This window comes from Tursiops truncatus, chromosome 11, assembly GCF_011762595.2.
Source record: "Tursiops truncatus isolate mTurTru1 chromosome 11, mTurTru1.mat.Y, whole genome shotgun sequence".
In the NCBI taxonomy this organism is placed as follows: Eukaryota; Metazoa; Chordata; class Mammalia; order Artiodactyla; family Delphinidae; genus Tursiops; species Tursiops truncatus.
Genome location: NC_047044.1, coordinates 82,496,698 through 82,516,747, shown reverse-complemented (window position 1 = coordinate 82,516,747; position 20,050 = coordinate 82,496,698). Strand labels below are relative to the sequence as shown.

General features: G+C 40.5%; 1 protein-coding gene across 1 annotated transcript in view; it reads left to right on the top strand.

The window, feature by feature from the left end:
- The first annotated feature begins 260 nt into the window (after window positions 1-260).
- The window catches only part of IRAG2 (inositol 1,4,5-triphosphate receptor associated 2), a 92,302-nt gene continuing 72,512 nt past the window's right edge, over window positions 261-20,050 (top strand). The window contains exons 1-7 of the mRNA XM_004310955.4: window positions 261-834; window positions 1,751-1,864; window positions 9,197-9,377; window positions 12,735-12,814; window positions 12,905-12,983; window positions 14,457-14,615; window positions 17,984-18,101. Of these exons, the coding sequence (XP_004311003.4) occupies window positions 261-834; window positions 1,751-1,864; window positions 9,197-9,377; window positions 12,735-12,814; window positions 12,905-12,983; window positions 14,457-14,615; window positions 17,984-18,101 (1,305 nt within the window). The remainder of the gene's footprint in view (window positions 835-1,750; window positions 1,865-9,196; window positions 9,378-12,734; window positions 12,815-12,904; window positions 12,984-14,456; window positions 14,616-17,983; window positions 18,102-20,050) is intronic.

Genomic DNA, 20,050 nt, shown 5'->3' with positions numbered 1-20,050 from the left:
TGAAAAAGAATATAATGTATCACTGAATCACTCTGCCGTACACCTGAAACTAACACACCATTGTAAATCAACTATACTTAAATATAAAAAAGCAATTGTTTAAAGATAGTTGTTTAAAGACATCTTGATCCCGCCAAAGTCGGTTTGGGAATAACTAGCTATTGCTACATTGTTGTTAGGACAATGCTAACTTTGAAAAACATGTCTACTTTTGCCGGTACTTTAGCCACTTCCTCTGTCTCATTGGAGGAAAGTCAACAATGGCCTCTGTCAAGAAAGCAGCTGAGAAGCGGCATAACCCGGTGCAAAGCATCTGTAGAAAAATCCAAGCCATCCAAAAGAGAGAAGAGAGTACAAGTCCCATCCGACAGATTATCAGATACCAATCTAGCAGGTTTGACAGTCCACAGACTAACCCCAAGAAAGACTTTGAAGAGGTACTGAAGAAAATGATGACTGCTGCCATTCCTCTGCCCGACCCTCGCTCCTCAAGCCCTGAGAAAGTTGGTGCCTTTACTTCACATCCTCAACGAGCATCTCCAAGAACCCCATCCATCTCTCATCTCAGCCCTCCTGAGTATGCCACATATTCTCTTATCCTCACAAGCTCGGAAAACATCTCAAGGCCTAGATCACAGAGCTCCCAGACTTACACATCTTTGATACCACAGACCAGAAAAAGGGAACTCTTCTCTAACAAGGATTTGAAAAACTGTTGTAGTGAAAATGATTTCAGTGCCTTAACCCTTGACTTTGATTCCACCTCTAATCAGAGCTCTGAATTTTTTACTCCTCAGGATTCAGTGGTGAAAAAATTATCTCTGAATGAAGAGGGTAAATATTCATCTTCTAATATTTGTTCTTCTGATAAAGCCTTGAGCATATCCCTATGAGAATACCTGAACTAAAATGAAATACCAGTGTACATTATCGAAACTTGGAGGGAGGCGTCCATCTTTCCCTTAAAATTGTGTTTTCCTCTCTTAAAAAACTCTTAGATGTGAAATATAAGTATTTTCTATGCTTTCAATTATAAACCTGATAGAAATTCTAGATTGTATTTACAATCATAATCATTGGCATTCCTCTGCTGACCTGAAAACAAACTTTCTCCTGGGCAAATTAGAATGGCATGATGGGAAGCCATAGATACAGGGGAGCTAAAGTTCATATAGTTCCAACATGCCTTGCTGAAAACTACCATTTTAGCATTTTTTGTGTTTGTGAGAGTAAAACATGTAAGAAAATGTAGAGCCAATAAAGTAGACCAGGGGAGAATGTAAATTTTGGAGGCCAATTTCAATGAAATTTTGGAATTCTATTTAGAGGATTGCTTACAGAGTCCCATCTGTGATAGGCCCTGAAAAACAAAACAATGTAAAATGGCACATTTTCTGTAGAGCTAATCTTTACGTTCCCTCTATTTTTTCTTAAAATATTTCTATTTGTGCTACACTATTTGCTTTTTCACAGAGTGCTTCTAACATTACAGGGCAGTAAAGCTCATTTCCCTCTTCGTCATCTCTTCTTTTATTCTACCTTTATAAAACTTATAAGGAAAGGAAAATGAATAATCAGAGACCCTTCAAGACCACTTTTTCTGCTTGATCTATTCAAGTTCAGTAACCAGTATTGTGGACTACTCTTTATTTAAATATGTTTTCTTGTTAAAATTAAAACAAAAAAATTTAGCAATTAAGCATATTAGCACAGAAAAGCATCTGGATATGCAAACTTTTTCTTCTACTAGGGTGGAAACAAGGAACTGATGATGGCAAGGAAGATGTAACCTATAGCAATAACAGGACCTGTGAAGAGGAGTTGCTTACAAGTATTTTTAATGCATGTGACACCAAATGCAGAGGTCAGTCGAAAATTATCTGCTCCAATGTTCGGTGGTACTCATCACGTCATTGTACTTTCTATTGCAAGAGAAAGGGAAATGGCTTATGTGTGGTGCTCTGTGCATCTGTGTCTACACACGTGGTGGGTACAACCTAATTTGGGAGGAAGGGTGGCCGTCTAGATGTTGGTTAATTTCTTTGTACCTGTTTTGCATATTTTACCAGTGTCTTGAATGATTTTATTGAGCTTATCAACTGATTCACCAGCTGCAATCATTGACTGGAACTACTTACCTCTCATAGTTGTTGCCTCACAAGAAATATATACTTCATACGTATAAAACTGCTACACAAATTTAGCTCAAATTTTTGAGTTAATTTTAGATTTTCAGTTCTGTTTTTCTTAGAGATGTGTTCTTTTTAAAATTTCCGCAAGTAATTTTTAGCATGTAAATGGCTTGTGATCACTGTAATAAAATTAATAATTTATAGAAAAGAAGGGAAAAAACTCATCAGTAATCCTGTTTCCCTGAGTAAGCATTGTTAATGATTTGTTGTATAACCTTCCACAAATTCCTTGGTCAATATGGTTTTGTTTTATTTGGATGAAAACTTTTTTATTATAGAACATTACAAACATATACAGGAGTAAAGAGGTATAACCCTTATAATGTAAATAGTGTCGTAAATAATGATGTCTCATTTCTAGCCCCACCCACTTTCCTCTCCTCCACTCTGGATTAGTTGGAGACAAATCCATGACATCATATTATTTCACATATTATTTCACATATTATTTCACATATTATTATTCACATATTATTATTTCACATATTATTTCACATATTATTTCACATATTATTTACATCATATTATTTCACCTGTACGTTTCACCTGTACATATTATTTCACCTGTATATTTCAGTACGTTCAAAAGATAAAGCCTGATTTCAGACACAACTATACAATGTCATTTTTATGACTAAAAAGGTGACATACTTTCTTAATATCAAATATCTTATCAGGGGCTTCCCTGGTGGCGCAGTGGTTGAGAGTCTGCCTGCCGATGCAGGGGACGCGGGTTCGTGCCCCGGTCCGGGAAGATCCCACATGCCGCCGAGTGGCTGGGCCCGTGAGCCATGGCCGCTGAGCCTGCACGTCCGGAGCCTGTGCTCCGCAACGGGAGAGGCCACAACAGTAAGAGGCCCACGTAAAAAAAAAAAAAAAATCTTATCAGCATTTGTTTTCTCATTTGTGTGAGAAATTTATTTTTTCTTAAACAGTTTAATTGTTCCAATCAATATCCAAGAAAAGTTTGTTCATTGTTATTGGCCGTCTAGCTTATCTCTATGTTCCCTTCCTATTCTCTCTTTTTTGTATTTTAAGTTATTTGTTAATGAAACTGGTTCTTTTATCTCATAGTTTCCCCCAGTCTGAATTTTGGTGATTGTGTGGTCTTAGAAACACAACCTGTTTCTTTGTCCCCTACATTTAGAGGTTTGATCAGATAAAAGTTTTGTATCTCCTTTTGGCAAGATTCCGCATAGACGGTGTATATATTTTTATCGGAAGACAAAACTATTTGAGGATGAAGGCCTAGATTTATTCTTTCATTAGGTGTTGTGAAAGGTGATAGTCTATTATTCCTTCCTATTTTATCAGCTGGAATATCTATAAAAGGAAACTCTACCCTGCCTAGCAACTATTTGGCCGTGGCTGAGTCTTGTTTCCCAAAGGAAGGGCAGGATAAAAGCTTGATTGTGCTTCTGATTGAGAGTAAATTGCAGATACTGTGCCTTTTTACCCCTAAGTACATCAGTGTGTATTTCCTACAAAGGACATTTGCATGCATGACCACAGAATGATTGTCAAAATTAGGATATTTAACCTTGATACAATATTATTATCTAATTTAAAAGTCTATATTCAAATTTTGTCAATTTCCCCAATAATATTCTTTATAGATTTTTTGTTTCCATGTCCAGGATCGAATTCAGTTGTCACATCTCTTTAGTCTCCTTAAATCTGGAGGAGCTCCTCGATTCCTTGTCTTTTATGACCTTGAAATTTTTGAAGAGTATATGCCAGTTACTTTGTAGAACATCTGATATTTCCTCTTTTTTTTTTTTTTTTTTTGTTTTTTGGGGTTTTTTTGCAGTACGCGGGTCTCTCACTGCTGCGGCCTCTCCCGTTGCGGAGCACAGGCTCCGGACGCGCAGGCTCAGCGGCCGTGGCTCACGGGCCCAGCTGCTCCGCGGCATGTGGGATCTTCCCGGACCGGGGCACGAACCCGCGTCCCCTGCATCGGCAGGCGGACTCTCAACCACTGCGCCACCAGGGAAGTCCATGATATTTCCTCTTGATTATTCAGGTTCTACATTTTTGCAGGCACACTACGGAAGTGATGTTATGTTCTTCTCCGTACAATATTTCAGGATTTTTAACTTTGATCACTTGATTAGTGTAGAGTTTGCCAAATACCCCTATTGTAAAGTTACTATTTTTCCTTTATAATGGCTGTAAAAAATCACTCAGTCGATCTAAGAAAGAAAGGGAAAATTTTATTCGAGGCAAGTTGAGGATTATAACTCAGGAACAGCCTTTCCGAAAGCTCTGAGAACTGTTCTGCCTGTTAAAGGTCAAAGCACATTTTGAGACAGAGGGCTGTACGTTCAACGACATATTACTGACAGTCTACACAATCCAGGTCTAAGCATGCAAAGCGAGTAGTGGTTCGTGGGTCATCGTGGCTCCTTACAGGATTAAGAAGGAAGGTTAGGTCCTAAGGATTTGTCTTGCTGATGCTCAGAGAATGTTGCTGTTTTTGGTTGAGCAGGTATTTCTGCTGATGGGGATGTTTGGGATGCATAATGTAGATACACAGTGCACAGTAGAGGGGAGAGAGGAGGCAAAAGAGCAGAGAAAATATTTTATGTTTAAATTTTCCTTGACTTGCCTTAGAATATGAATTTTTATTTCATCAGTAATTAATAAATATGGGAAGATACTTTGAATCTATGTAAACATTCTGTTCGTCATCAAACACTCACTAGTTTTAGTATCTGTGATATTATGATTTATTATAAGTAGTATATATTTGGTCTTTGTCCCATTTGTGGCACAGAGCTCCTAAAACCATTAGAATTTCCTAAGTGATGAGAGCAATAAAGGTGCCTTTTTTATGTTAATGAAATAACTTTTGGACCCCACCGTAGGACGAGGGCTAGTTGCCAGTGGAGCCAGTCATGTGATTAGGTGGTTGGAACTTTCAGTCCCACTCCCCAGACCTCCAGGGAGGGGAGAGGGGATGGAGATTGAGTTTTATCACCAATGGCCAATGATCTAATCAATCATGCCTGTGTAACGAAGCCACCATAAAAACCCAAAAGGAGAGGTTTGGAAAGCTTCCACGTGGAGATTGGGAAAGTGTGGCATTTGAAAAGTGTGGCAGAGTGCGGAAGCTCCAGGCCCTTTCCCCATACCTTGCCCTGTACATCTCTTCCATCTGGCGGTTCCTGAGTTATATCCTTGTATAATAAACTGGTGATATAGTAAGTAAAAAATTTCTTTGAGTTGCTCTAGCAAATTAATGGAACACAAAGAGGAGTCATGGGAACCTCCAATCTATAGCTGGTCCATCAGAAGTACAGGTGACAACCCGGCCTTGAATTGGTGTCTACAGGGGGTGGGGTCAGTTTTGTAAGACTGCGCCATTAACCTGTGGCTCTGACACTATCACCACATAGGTAGTGTCAGAATTGGGTTGAACTGTAGAACACCCAGTGTCTTGAGAATTGCTTGTATGTGTGTATGTTGTGGGGTGGGGTAGGGGGGAGGGGGAAGAACCCTACACATTGGAATCGGTGATCAGAAACATAGCATCATTTGATATTTCTTGCCTAAATCAATTCTTACCATGGTGGTTGCCAAATAGAAAATGTTCAATTTCCAATATTCTTTCTATATTTTTTACTTGTCAATCTATCATCAGGGTTTTACCATTTCTCTAACTAAATGAATTAATATCACTATGAATTTCTGGATTCTTCTTAATTCAATATATATAATCTGTTACTATCATTATTTATTTTGATGCTCAAATTGTCCCAGAGTTGGCTGGCAAGATATTCTTTAAGCTGGCTCCTATGTCTGTTTGCATTGTCCCCATCTTTCTTTGAGCATCTCATTACTTCCTGGAGCAACCAGGTGTCCCAGGTACTAATACTTTTGAGACGTCCCCATGCTTTTTAGTAGCTTCCTTGTTTTCCCTAGTATTATAAAAGTCTTTAGACTTATCTCATACATTTCCTGCCCCAACCTTGGAATCAGTTATTTCTTCAAGGATCCATGGTTCCTTTTAATGGGAAATAATATATAGAGACCACAATCTGGGGGCAGGGGATGGTGGTTGTTTCTAGGCATTTTCAGTGGGCAGACCTAAGAAGTACTTAAAAATTTTTGAAGATATATTGCATCATGAGTTCATAGTCTTCCTTCTAAAGCAAATTCAGGACTACAGCATTTTTACTCATCTCATATGCCCTTTTACTCATCTGTATGCCCTTTTTCAACCACAGAAAATCTTGGTCTCAATGACACCAGAAAGCAAATGTTCCTTTGCTTTCTTCTACAATACATACACAATGGTTTCAGATGAGCAGTACCCAAACTACTTATGTTGTTTCCTGTTGCTGAATTACGACACACTTGGCGGCTTGAAACCACACACACATTTACTACCTCACAATTTCTGTGAATTGGGAATTCACACATGGTTTACACGGGTCCTCTGTTAAGGAACTCACTCACAAGGCTGCAGTCAAGATGTTGGCCAGGGCAGCTGTCTCATCTGTGGCTCGACTGGGGAATGACCTGCTTTAGGTGGCAGGATTTAGTTTCTTGCAGTTGTAATACTGAGGGCTTCAGAGGTTTGCTGCTGTCAGCTGGACAGTTTCTTACTAGTTGGATCTCTAAACATAGGTAGTCCATAATATGGCAGTTTGCCTCTTCAAAGCCAGCAAGGGAATGACTCCAGCAAGATAGGCACTGTGATCTTATGTAACTTAATCATGCAATTAGATACATGTAATCCTGTCTCCTTTGCCATATTCTACGGGTTAGAGGCAAGTCCCAGGTCATGCCCACACTCAAGGGAGGAGACTACACAGGGGTGTAAACATTAGAAAGCAGGGATCATAAAGGGGCACCCTGGACTCTGTCCACCTCACCACCACAATGGTTTAAGGCTTGTTTTTGGTCATTCTTTCTCCTTAAGCTATATACAACAAGTTCCCTAAGTATGTACGGGAATGTTCCCAGACTTGCTTTATAATCTGCTTTTGCTCACTTAATAATTTTGAGTACTTGTCTGGGTCAACAAATTTGCTTTATATACTGTACTTTTGGGGGATGTAACATAATATATTTAAACAATATGTCTCAATTGGATATTTTTTCTCTATTATAAACAGCACCATAATGATCCATAATGAACATTCTCATAGCAAAACATTTGCCTATACTCTTTTTTTTTTTTGCGGTACGCGGGCCTCTCACTGTTGTGGCCTCTCCCGTTGCGGAGCACAGGCTCCAGACGCGCAGGCTCAGTGGCCACGGCTCATGGGCCCAGCCGCTCCGCGGCATGTGGGATCTTCCCGGACCGGGGCCCGAACTCACGTCCCTTGCATTGGCAGGTGGACTCCCAACCACTGCGCAACCGGGGAAGCCCTGCCTATACTCTTAATTATATTGGTAGGATGAATGGGACTTATTTATTGCCCCAAAGCCTCTCTGTTTGGACAGAATTTAAGGAACTATTTCCCTGAAGAAAATAAGGAAGCTCCACTGAAGGGAGATGGGAGATGTGTTAGAAACAGAACCAATGGGTGTGTGTGTATGTGTGTGCGTGTGTGTGCGTGTGCGTGTGTGTGCGTGTGTAATGTACATAAAGAGATTTATTGTAAAGAATTGACTCACATGATTATGGAAGCAGACAAGTTCTAAGATCTGCAGGGTGAGTGAGCAAGCTGAAATCCTGGAGAGCTGATGATGGTTTAGTCCCAGTCAGCGTCCAAAGACCTGAGAACCAGGAGGGAACCCGTCCAAAGGTCGACAGGCTGAAAACTGAGAAGGAGCTGATGTTTTTGTTTGAGTCCAAAGTCAGGAAAAAAGACAAGTCCGGGTTCAAAGGCAGTCATGCAGGAAGGCATGACTCTCACTTGGGGAAGGGTCTACCTTTTTGTTCTAACCAGGCCCACACACATTAGGGAGGGCAGTCTGTGTTACTTAGTTTACCAGTTTAAATGTTAATCTCATTCAAAAACACCCTGACAGATGCAACCAGAATAACGTTTGATCAAATATCTGGGCACTTCATGGCCCCGTTGACACATTGCAAAACCATACAGAAGAACTTTCGAGTTTTGAGGTTCCAGAGTTTTCGTGGTGGAAAATGAGATATAGGTATTCTTTTTGACTCTCCAACTCTACTGCAAACAGGAATAGAAATCATCTCTCTAAATAATTATTAATAATTTTATTTCCATTTCTTCCTGTCACAGCCAAATGACATTTTCCATTAAATTAATACTCTCTTTAAAGTTGTTCAGTCTCCTTTACAACTCTCCCCTCCTTCTAATTATATACTGGACTTATTCTATATATATATCAGGGTCTCTGCTTACCTTCTGGGGGAAGAATCTTCACTTCTGCATCTACCCTATCAACCTTCTACTTCCTTTTCCTTCTCCCCTTCAAGCAGCTAGCCTAAGTCAGGACTTAGTTAAAAGACGTGTCTTATGCTTAAGGAAGATTGGTGTGTTAATAACTAACATAGTCTGTTTGACTTTAATTTCTGAATGTGATAGTAGGACTGACTGTGTCTGAGAATGACTTTTCTACCCCTCCCCCCAAATAAAAGTCAGACCACTTACTGGAGGCTGAAATTTCATCCGAATGTTTTTTAAGAAAAGAATGGGAGACAAAAATAAAGTGGCATTTTGATCACTTCCCACAAGTCACTATTGAATACATATATCGTTCTTATTTAGATCTCACAACAACTCTGTGTAGTAGCATCATCTCACAGACAAGTACACTGAGGCTCAGAGAGATTGAGCAATTTTCCCAGAGCCACACAGCTGATACAGTTCAGAGCCAAGATTTGACCCTAGTCTGTTAGACTCCAACCCAAGGCCAGTGCTCTTTTTACTCTGTGATACCAACTCAGCAGTACTGCGAGGGTTATAAGGCACGTTTAGGTTCCCAAGGGACCTAAAAGAGTTAAGTGCCTCATTTTTAAAAAATAATCTTTCCGCACCTTTTAAAACTAACTTGGCTTTCTTCTTCCTAAGGCTCAGTCAGAGTTACCAAAGTAATAGATTACCTGAGACAAACAACTAGTCAAGGTTCTGAAGATGGTAGCCTTGAGGAGCTGTGGAACAGGCTCGATCCTGAAAAGAGAGACATGCATGTGAATCTGGAAACCTTCCAGGCCATCATGAGAGAATGGATAGCTCACTGCAGAAACAAATGGTAATCATCGTCCCAGCAGGATGTGTTTTCAGGTTCTGTTTTAACAATTGCTTACAATGAATGCTAATCACTGTTTTCTGCGCTGATGGAAATACTGTAATCTGGTGCTTTTCACATTTGAGTGTGCACTGGAATCACCTAAATGGTATTCTACCTGATTGTTGGGTATCTCCACCATGATTGAGTAGGTCTGGGGTTAAGCCTGATAATTTGCATTTCTAGCATGTTTCCAGGTGACACTGATACTGATGGGGGGAGTTGGTGGGGGGTGATGGGCACACTTTGAGAACCTATTACGTTAATTATGATAACATTCATTTATTGTGATTAGGGGCAGCACATATTATTACGTTCTTCTGGCATAGGAGTCAAGCAAATTATTGGTACTGACCACCAAGTCACCAAATGAATCTAAATTCAGCATGAACTCCCTTTTAAGGTCAGTGGGGAGATGTAGTCAGTGAGTGTAATTTAGAAGCCTAGAATATAGGGAGGCTAAAAGGAAAAGGAAAGGATGGTGAAGCCGAGAAAGGAGAAGGAGAATGGTACCATGAGATCAGGTGCCCTGGGCGGATACTGGAGACGCATCATCTTCTTTCACAGGAAGCCTAATCCTTTGGCTTTTACTCAGCCACCAATCTCCAGCTACCAGCTGATATGTACTAGGGGTTCTCTTAAAGAACGCTTTAAGCCCAAACGGTGGCAAAACTTGCTAGATTTCATGAGGGGTTAGGATGTATATGCTGCAGGAAGGGGGACCCGTTCCGGGGCCTGAGAGTGGACTCTTGTCTAACACTCAGAAATGAATTGTCCAAGGAGACACATGTGCTGACAAAGCAGGAGACTTAATTGGGAAGCGGTGCCCAGGTGGAGAGCAGCAGGGTAAGGGAACCCAGGAGGACTGCCCTGCCACGTGGCTCGCAGTCTCGGGTTTTGCGGTAATGGGGTTAGTTTCCGTGTTGTCTCTGACCCATCATTCCGACTCAGGATCCTCCCTGGTGGCGTGCGCATCCCTCTGCCAAGATGGGTTCCAGCGTGCGGGTTTCTGGGAGGTTGGCAGGACATAGAGTCTCTTCCTTCCTCTTTTTGGCTCCTCCCACATTCTCCTGGTTAGTTTTCTGCGGTAGCACTGTGTGGTGGTTTTTTTTTTTTTTTTTTTTTTTTGTCTGTGTTGGGTTTTTCGTTGCTGCATACGGGCTTTCTCTAGTTGCGGCGAGCAGGGGCTACTCTTCGTTGCGGTGCGTGGGCTTCTCGCTGAGGGGGCTTCTCTTGTTGTGGCGCATGGGCTCTAGAGCGCCGGCTCAGTAGCTGTGGTGCACGGGCTTAGTTGCTCTGCGGCACGTGGGATCTTCCCGGATCAGGGCTCGAACCTGTGTCCCCTGAATTGGCAGGGGGATTCTTAACCGCTGTGCCCCCAGGGAAGCCCAGTACTGTGTGCTCTATCGGGACCTCCTGTTGTGAGACAATTCATGCAAGTGGTTATCATCATGCCTGGCCAAGGCAGGCGGTTTTGGTCAATGGTTTCCTAATATATAATGACTTAAAGAATGTGACTGACGGGCTTCCCTGGTGGCGCAGTGGTTGGGGGTCCGCCAGCCGGTGCGGGGGGCGCGGGTTCGTGCCCCGGTCCGGGAGGGTCCCGCGGGCCGTGGCTGCTGGGCCTGCGCGTCTGGAGCCTGTGCTCCGCGACGGGAGAGGCCACGGCGGTGGGAGGCCGGCGTACCGCAAAAAAAAAAAAAAAAATGTGACTGAGATGTTGTTTGTTATACACGAGTTAATTGTCAAGGCAAGATAAATATATATAAAAATATCTAATCTTACTAGTAATCAAAGAAATGCAAATAAAGAGAACATATCATTTGTGCCCATCAGGTTAACAAAGATTTAGAAGAATGACTCCATCCCATGTCATCAGGGCAGGTGGAGAAATAGGCCCTCTCCTACTTTGTTGGTAATAGTGTAAGTTGGCACAGTTTTTCACGGGCAATTTAGGAATGTGTATCAAACCCTTAAAAATATGTAATGTGGTCAAATAATGTAACTTCAGGAAAAATAACCAATCATATACTCTCTATATGCAGAACGTTGTTTATGATAGTGATAAATATAAGCAATGCAAATATTTAAAAGCAGATATTTGGACAAATGACTTACAATACTTCCATACACTAGAATCCTAATTAGTCACTCAAAATTATAATTAGATAAATATTTGACAAGAGAAACATTCATATGTATTAATTTCAAACTATCGGCCATAGATCTGTATATGTCGTACGATCCCTAATTTGTCAAGAAATAAAAATATGCACAGAAAAGTTGGGAGGAATATACTCCAAAATGATTACCTCTGCACGATGACCTTAAGTTTGTGTCCTCTTTTCTTATGAATTTTCTATTCTTACTAAAATATTTAGGTTTGATTGTGTAATAAAAATATCAATAATTCATTTATAAAGTGGAGTGAGGGCTGAAGAGAAAACTTATTTTTATAACAAGTAGAAAGGAAAAGAAAAAAATATGGGAGATATAAATACAAAATATCAGAACAGAAACTCAGAAATGGTGATGGATGTAGATCTAGGAATAGTAAGAGTGATGTCTGAGTTACTCTGCTCAGTCATCTTCTGACAGACATCTCACATTGAAATGCAACGGGATGGAAGTACAAATTTAGTGGCTTTTGTAGCTGCTCCAGAGAGGTCATCCAAGGGTTTGGCATTTAGAAAGATTAAGTGATAAAACTAAAATCATAGTATAAAGACTTTTGGAAAAGAAATGGTTGAAATTTTAATATGTTTATTTTGGGGGTTAGAGCTAGCATTGGTGTCCTGGATAGAGGCCTGTGAAGAGGGTTCCCAAAATTTCAGGTGTGAAATGTTCCAAGGTACAGTTAGTCTAGGTTCAACTTGATTTTTCATGGGAAAGAACACCATCAGTGTATCCCAAAGTATTAGTTGTTCGTGTCTTTTCCTTCCCAATTCTTTAAGGCCCAAGGTCTTGCTACCTCTACAAGTGTCCACTTATCCCTTTAAACTACATCAACTTCCTGACCCACTGAGACCTCCCATCCCCTAAGCACAGCTGCTGTACTCGACACCTACCTACTTCTGTGCGCACATTCTCTTTTCACGTTAGATTAAAAGTTTACGGAAGGTGGAGGTACGCCTTATGTTTCTTTTCTATGACCATATTTAAGCACGGTGTTGGGTTCCAAGTAGTTGCTGAATGAATAGATGGTTTTAAAATTCAGAAAGAAAGACCTGAATAAGAAAGTACAGAACACAACTGAAAAATTAGCTAAGCTTTGGTTTGACAAAGAATCCTAGCTCATTGGTTTTGTTTTTTTGGTTACAGGGAAGGAGTGAATAATGGATCAAGCAGCAGAACGGGTAATTCTGCTTTGGAACAGGACAGCAGAAAATCAGGTGTAGCAAGTATGAATGTGTGTCTTTGGGATTGTTCTGCCACTTTCTTGTGGTTTGGAGAAATGGATTTTTCATAAACCTCTCTTATATGTGTTTCAGTTAAGATGACCACAGATATAACAGAGTCTGTATCACGGAGCTTTGAGGCTTTGGGTGGAGACATGTTTAAAGGAGTCTTGTAAGCATTCTTACTTACAATGCTTTCTTAAGTGCCTCAAGTTTTCTTATTTATTTCGTAGATTTATGTATTTTATTTACAATAAAGTCACTTAGCTCTTCTTGTGTGTGTGTGTGGTAGGGCTAACATAATTTACTTTTAACTTTTACCTATTCTATCCCAATTGCATTAGAAGTAGTTTCACTAGGAACACAAATTATGGAAGATTAGTATGACATGAATTAACATTTTCTCACTCATGAAACACTTCTCCTTCTTTGACTTCATGTGTTTTCCATGGAAAACAAATTCCATTTGAAGTACAATTATGACATTGACCTTAAGCTCTTTGGGGGATTACTTTTTTATTTTTTATTTTTTTTGCGTTACGCGGGCCTCTCACTGCTGTGGCCTCTCCCGTTGCGGAGCACAGGCTCCGGACACGCAGGCTCAGCGACCATGGCTGACAGGCCCAGCCGCTCCACAGCATATGGGATCTTCCCGGACCGGGGCACGAACCCGTGTCCCCTGCATCGGCAGGCGGACTCTCAACCACTGCGCCACCAGGGAAGCCCTGGGGGACTACTTTTAAAGCACTTCTTTAATAGATACTTTTAGATATGAATGAGAAAAGCTGTTTTCTGCTAAATGTGAGTTTTAGATATTAAGGGGAGGTGACTCTATCCTTCCTTAATATTATTTTTTTGCCACACACCACATGGCATGTGGGATCTTAGTTCCCAGACCAGGGATCGAACCCACGCCCGCTGTATGGGATGCACAGAGTCTTAACCACTGGACCTGTCCTTGCTCATTTTATCTTTGCCACTTCAGGTTTATCCATGCGAAAATGGTGGAGTAGGACCCATGTAGCCAATCTGTGCTAAACTCTAAGAAAATATGGCAAGGAGGAAGAGAAGGCCTGGGACTCCATGAAACACACAGTCCTGACTCTCGCAGGGTTTATGATCCCATGTCAGGGGCCAGAGTGACACCCACAAACATTAACAAGCTGTAGAAAATTATAGGAAAGATGAGTCCTAAATTGTGAGCTTCAGGCTACAATTATAAGACTCTAGGAATTGTTTCCTAGTTAAAGGCCTATTCAAACCTGCCAAGATTCCTGACTGAAAGAGTACAGTGTCAGTTTATTTCAGGACTTTCCATAACCCAGGCAGAAATAGGAACTCTTCAGCGTAGACAGCGGCAGGTGTTGGGAGCAAAGTGGAAAGAAGGAAATAAAAGCTGTAGAAGTCGACTTCACTAGTGGCAGGTGCTAAATATCTGGGAATTTTGGAAAAATCTTTGATGCTATTGTAATAGGTACTTGAATAAATACTGTGTAAATAAACTACACTAATGAGGATGAATGAAGACAGAGTAGAAAATCTCACAGGAATATTTAAGCCTGTTTGGGCTTAACCGTTCGCCTTACTTTGATAGGAGGGGATTAGAGATGTTGAAGATTATTCTCATTCATTCTTTCACCTGCAGAGAGGTGCCTGATTTGATTACCTGTGTAGCAGACCTGCATTTCAACAAGCAGAAATTGGAGGAGGAAAATAATAAGCTTAAATTGGCATTAGAAAGCTTAGAAGACGCTAACAGCCAGTTATCAGAGGACTGTACTGAATTGCGCCTTCAGATAAAAAGGTGAGCCGTGATGGGGTTACTGTGTGCTGGGAGCTTTCAGTTCTTTTTCCTTTTTTAAAAAAATAAATCTGTTTCTTACTGAGATATAATTCACATGGCAGAAAATTCACCCTTTTAAGGTATACAATTAATTCAGTGGTTTTTAGTATGTTCATAAGGTTGTACAGCCATCACCATGATTTAATTCCAGAATATTTTCATCACTCCAAAAAGAAACCCCATACTGATTAGCAGTCACTCTTCATTTCCCCCTCGTCTCAGCATCTGGCAACCACTAATCTACTTTCTATCTCTCTGGATTTGCCTGTTCTGGGCATTTTCCTATAAATGGAATCATACAGTATGTGACCTTTGTGTCTCTCTTCTTTCACTGAGCATCACATTTCCAAAGCTTATCCATGTCGTAGCATATATCACTGCTTCATTCCTTTTTATGGCTGAATAATATTCCATTGTATGGCTATACCTCAGTTTGGACCCTTGGTTTATTTCCACTTTTTGACTCTTATGAATAGTACTGCTATGAACATCTGTGTACAAGTTTTTATGTGGACATACGTTTTCAGTTCTCTTGGGTGTATACCTAGGAGTGGAATTGCTGGGTAGTAACCTATACTTAGCGTTGTGAGGAGCTGCCAAACTGTTTTCCAAAGCAGCTGCACTATTTTACTTTCCCACCTGTAAGGTTTGTTAGTTCTTTTCTAGCGATGATGTTCTCTATGTCGTTCAATCTCTGTGTAAGACCAGTATGCCTAAGGATCAGGCGTGAATCCATCCCAACAGCCTGTGGTTCGGTAGAACTCTTACTCTATGCAAAGTCCCGTGCTAAGTATTATGAGAGACACATTGATGAGTCATGTTTAAAATGTACCCTCAGGGCACCGGGAGCCTAGAAGGATGATAAGAATTTCATGATCTTAGCTTAAGATAGGAGGGGATAACGGACCTTGGAGACATACCGGATAAAGTGTCAGATGCTGGTACAATAGGTTGCTGGGAGATGCTTGAGCATCAGGAAACAAGCAACATGCTTCTCACAGAGTATGTGTGTACAGATGTTGTAGGTCTAAAGTTCTGAACAGAAAAGTTCTAAGTTAACTTGAAAAGACAGTAAAGCATTCTGACCATGAACTCTTACCCTCATAATTTTTGACCAGCCTCCAAACCAATCTATAAAATTAAAAAAATATATGCTAACCTTTGGCTTCCCTGGTGGTGCAGTGGTTGAGAGTCCGCCTGCCGATGCAGGGGACAGGGGTTCATGCCTTGGTCCGGGAGGATCCCACATGCCGCGGAGCAGCTGGGTCCGTGAGCCATGGCCGCTGAGCCTGCGCGTCTGGAGCCCGTGCTCTGCAACGGGAGAGGCCACAGCAGTGAGAGGCCTGCATACCGCAAAAAAAAATTAAAAAAAAAAAAAAAATATATATATGCTAACCTCAAGCTCTCTCCATTCCATAATTGGCTTATTTATTATTTATTTGAAATATAATAATTCAAAGTTTCTTTAAAAAAGCAAACAAAGTATGCTTTGGGTGAATGTGCCAGACAGGGCTTTTGGTTGCAAGCACTAGAAGCTGACTCTGGTTAAGTTAAGCAGTGAAGACATGTCTTGAAGGGAATTGGGTAACTTGCAGGATGGACAGAAAGGCTAGAGAATCTGGATGGACAGCGGAAATGCCAGTGTCTACAGAATTAAGCCTCCTCTTTTCTACCCCCACCCCCAGTTCCCACCCCCACACACAATCCTTCAGGAAGAGCGTGTTTCCTGTCGGCACTCCCAGCCTATTTTTGATATTGGCTGTTGTCCCATCATGGTATAGTTTGCCTTCTGTGTTAATGTGTCCTCGTTAATGGGAGGAACCGTGTCTTATTTATCCTGGTTGCCCCAGCACTTAGTAGAATGTCTGCCATAGAAGAGCAGTCCCTTCCTTCCAGTTGCCTGCAAACCAGAAATCTCTGCCTCCTTTTACTTCCCCAGACTTCACTTCTACATCAAATAGCAAGTCCTGTTAATTTACCCACTTTATCTCTCGCAGATAGATTTACTTCCTTCCATTCCCATAGCTGCCACTCAGTTCAGGTCAGCATCACCTTTCACCTGGGTCACTGCAGCAGCCTCCTGGTTAGGTTCCCCTCCTTTTCCAAAGCTTGTGCCGCCCCAGCAGGCAGGTTCCTCCTAACTGCCAGTCTGACCACATCATGCCCCTGCTGTAACCACTTCAATGCATTCCTTTCGCACTCAGGGTAAAATCCGAAGTCCTTCATCTGGTTTGCAAACCCCTTCACGATGGGGCCTCTGATGCCTTGTCTCTACCTCCCGTTTTCCCCTCTATGCTCCAGCAATATCGGACTGCTTGCAGTCCCTCAATGAGCTTCTGTTCTGTCCCCTCTGTCCCCCTCTGTCCCCCTCCCCTTCCTCCTTCTCATTATCTGAGCTGTCTTCCTTTTATAGTGTCTACAGAACTTGGGTTCACTCCAGCCTTGGTTCTTATTATACTGTAATAGCAATTATGATTGTCTGTTTACCTTACTAGACTATAAGTTCCAGGAGGGCAGAGTTCTTAGGATTGGGTTCATCTTTACCTTATTCAATGCCTATTAGAATGAATGGCATGGAGTCGGAGCTCAATAAGTATTGATTGAATGATCAATGTAATTTCTTAGTAAGGAAAAAATTATACCTTCTTCAAGACCCTGCTCAGAAAACAGTTTATAATCTTTTGGGAGTACAAATAGGTAATTCCATGATATAGATTACCATAATACATTTAATAGGTTTTCCTTTTTTGGACATTTAGTTTCTTTCCAATGTTTTGTTATTGTAAACAATGTTGCAGTAAACCTTTTAAATAAAATATATGATATAAAGACTATCTGTAACTACTTGTTTGTTTAGTTGTCATCTCCTTCACTAGTATGTAACCTCTCTAAGGTTACACCATGTCTCTTTTGTCCAACATCATGGGTCCTCTTGCAAGGTACAGCCCCTGATCGTGATATTATTCAATAACTGTTTGTGGGATTGCATTAACTACTATTACATCTTATTAGTAGAAGGAAAGAACCGTGTGATTCAGCCAGTGATGGATTTCAAAGGGAGCCTCCAAATCTCTATCTTCAGGAATATGTTTGTTTCCTTCTATCCTTTTCCCCCCACTATGCTCCACCCAAATCCCTTCTTTTTCCAAGGACTGTGGAAGATCTTGTGTAAGTTTTTTTTTTTTTTTTTTTTTAATAATGTTGTTGGCATCTGGTTTGAGTTTTCAGTGGTTTTCAACTTGGGTTTAAAAATAGTCCGTGGCTTTACTTAGTATCTTTGACGGTTATATTTGAGGTTTTGCTCATTGCCTTCTCTCCCCACCCCACAGTGCCCACCAGGCTATTATAAGAACAAATCTGTTAAGAGAAGAACTGGAGGAACTGAAAATTAGTATGAACGCTTCAGAAGAGCAGAAGACCATGATTGTAGCCCAGAACAAACAATTAGTAAGTCATCCAAGTACTTTGAAATGGACCTATATTAATAGTTTATATAACTAAAATCCAAGAGGGTTTATTTGGAAACAAAAATCAGAAATCAGTAGACTGATGAATGAATTGGTAACACCTTAGAAAAATAAAGGCAGGTAGGATAAAAAACTGTGTTTTCCTTTTCAACCAGGATTAAAATTCTTTACAAATTAGTCATATTTGCAATGATTTGTGAAGATCTAGAATGCCTTCTGAAGTTAATAGGAGAATTCATAAATATTTGACACTAGAAACCACTTACATTTTCCAAAAAATTTTCTCTGTCAAACTTTCACCTTTTTCTCAGTTTTTTTTTTAAATCCATTTTCTCAGCACGTACAGATTAGTAATTAGTTCCATTAATCAGTCCTTATGCTAAAGAAGCACAGGCTTGTAATTTTTAGAGCAAAACATTATTTAGACTAAGCTTTAATTCAACTACCAGAGAAGTAATTCTTTTTATTAGGAATGTTAAACTATTATCTAGAGCTTTAGTAATAATCTTCAAAATCCTTCCATCAGTATTTGCGCATTGCTAACCATGGTGGGGGGTCAGCGGAAAGTCATTCAGACTAATTTATTTTTAGGTCTAAGTCATCAGAAGACTTGGATTCCAGGCCTGTGTCTTTCACTCATGATTTCCTACAACCTACACAACTCAGCTTAGCTTTTGCCTCAACAGTCAAATTTGGGGACTGGACTCATTGAGTGTCAGGTGACTGCAAGTCTCTGTGAATGCATTACAGCAAAGACTCATTCTGGGACCACTGAGGAGCTTCTATGTGGAAGCCATGTAGAGCAATGATCAAGAGCCCACCCTTGGGTGTCAGGCAGTGGGCATCCAAGTCCCGACTCTGAGGGCTATCTAACTTTAGGCAAACCACGTAACGTCTTTAAGCCTCAGAGTTCCCCTGTGCAAAGTGGACATGGCAATACTGCCTACTTTAAGGCTGGGAGGATTAAATGAATTAGTACATGTAAAGCAGTAATGTCCTCTTTCCTCCTGGGGCTAGACGTTAGCTGCTACTAAAGTGCAGAGTCCTAGATATACAGTCCTAATCCTTTGCACTTTTACAATTCAATGTTTTACAATTTCAAAAGAATTTTTAATATTTCCTCTCCTTGGTCCTCACAGAGATTCTGTGAGGTAGAAACAGAAGCTGATATTCTTTTTTTTTTTTTTTGCTATTCTTCATTTTAAAAAATTACTAGAGTTATAGCTAAAGTTTAGAAATGTTTTGATTATTCAAAGTCCATTGTCTAATAAATGGTAGAGTGAGAACTGAACTCAGGTCTTCTGATTCCAGCTATGTGGTGTGTATGTTCCTTCGTTCTTGTACCAATGACATCCTAGCCTGAGATGGCCTCCCTTTTATTTTTATGTTATAAAGGTAGTACCTGTTCGCTCTATAAAAATAAGAAAATATTTATTAGCAAATTAAAAATAAAATCCCACAAAATCTTTACCCTACCCTATCCACAAGATTTACTGTTAACATTTTGGTGTATATCCTGTCCTGGAATATGTTTTCTTCTGATGGTTCTGAATTTAGGGCTCCTAATTATAAAATGATTTTTGATGTTCCTATGTTCTGGTAATGTTGAATCTGAGAATATCCACAGCTTCAAATAGAAAGCTAGTACTCTTTGATTTCAAGGTGCTGTTTAAATAGATGAGTTCACACTATCTGTCATAAGCAGATGGCGGTAAAGTAGCAGGGAAAAATACCACGCTGTTTTCTTTTGTTTTTCATCTTTCCTTTCCTGTCATAGTTAGATTGAGTCAAGAAGAGTGACTTTTCACTGATCCCAAGAAACTGAAGCCAAAGGCTTAACCCCGTATTGAGAATATTTTAGGCTAGGATTATTTGTCATATGTCAATGCCATATTTAAGGTTGATAAAAAGAAAAAATGTTGATAGCCC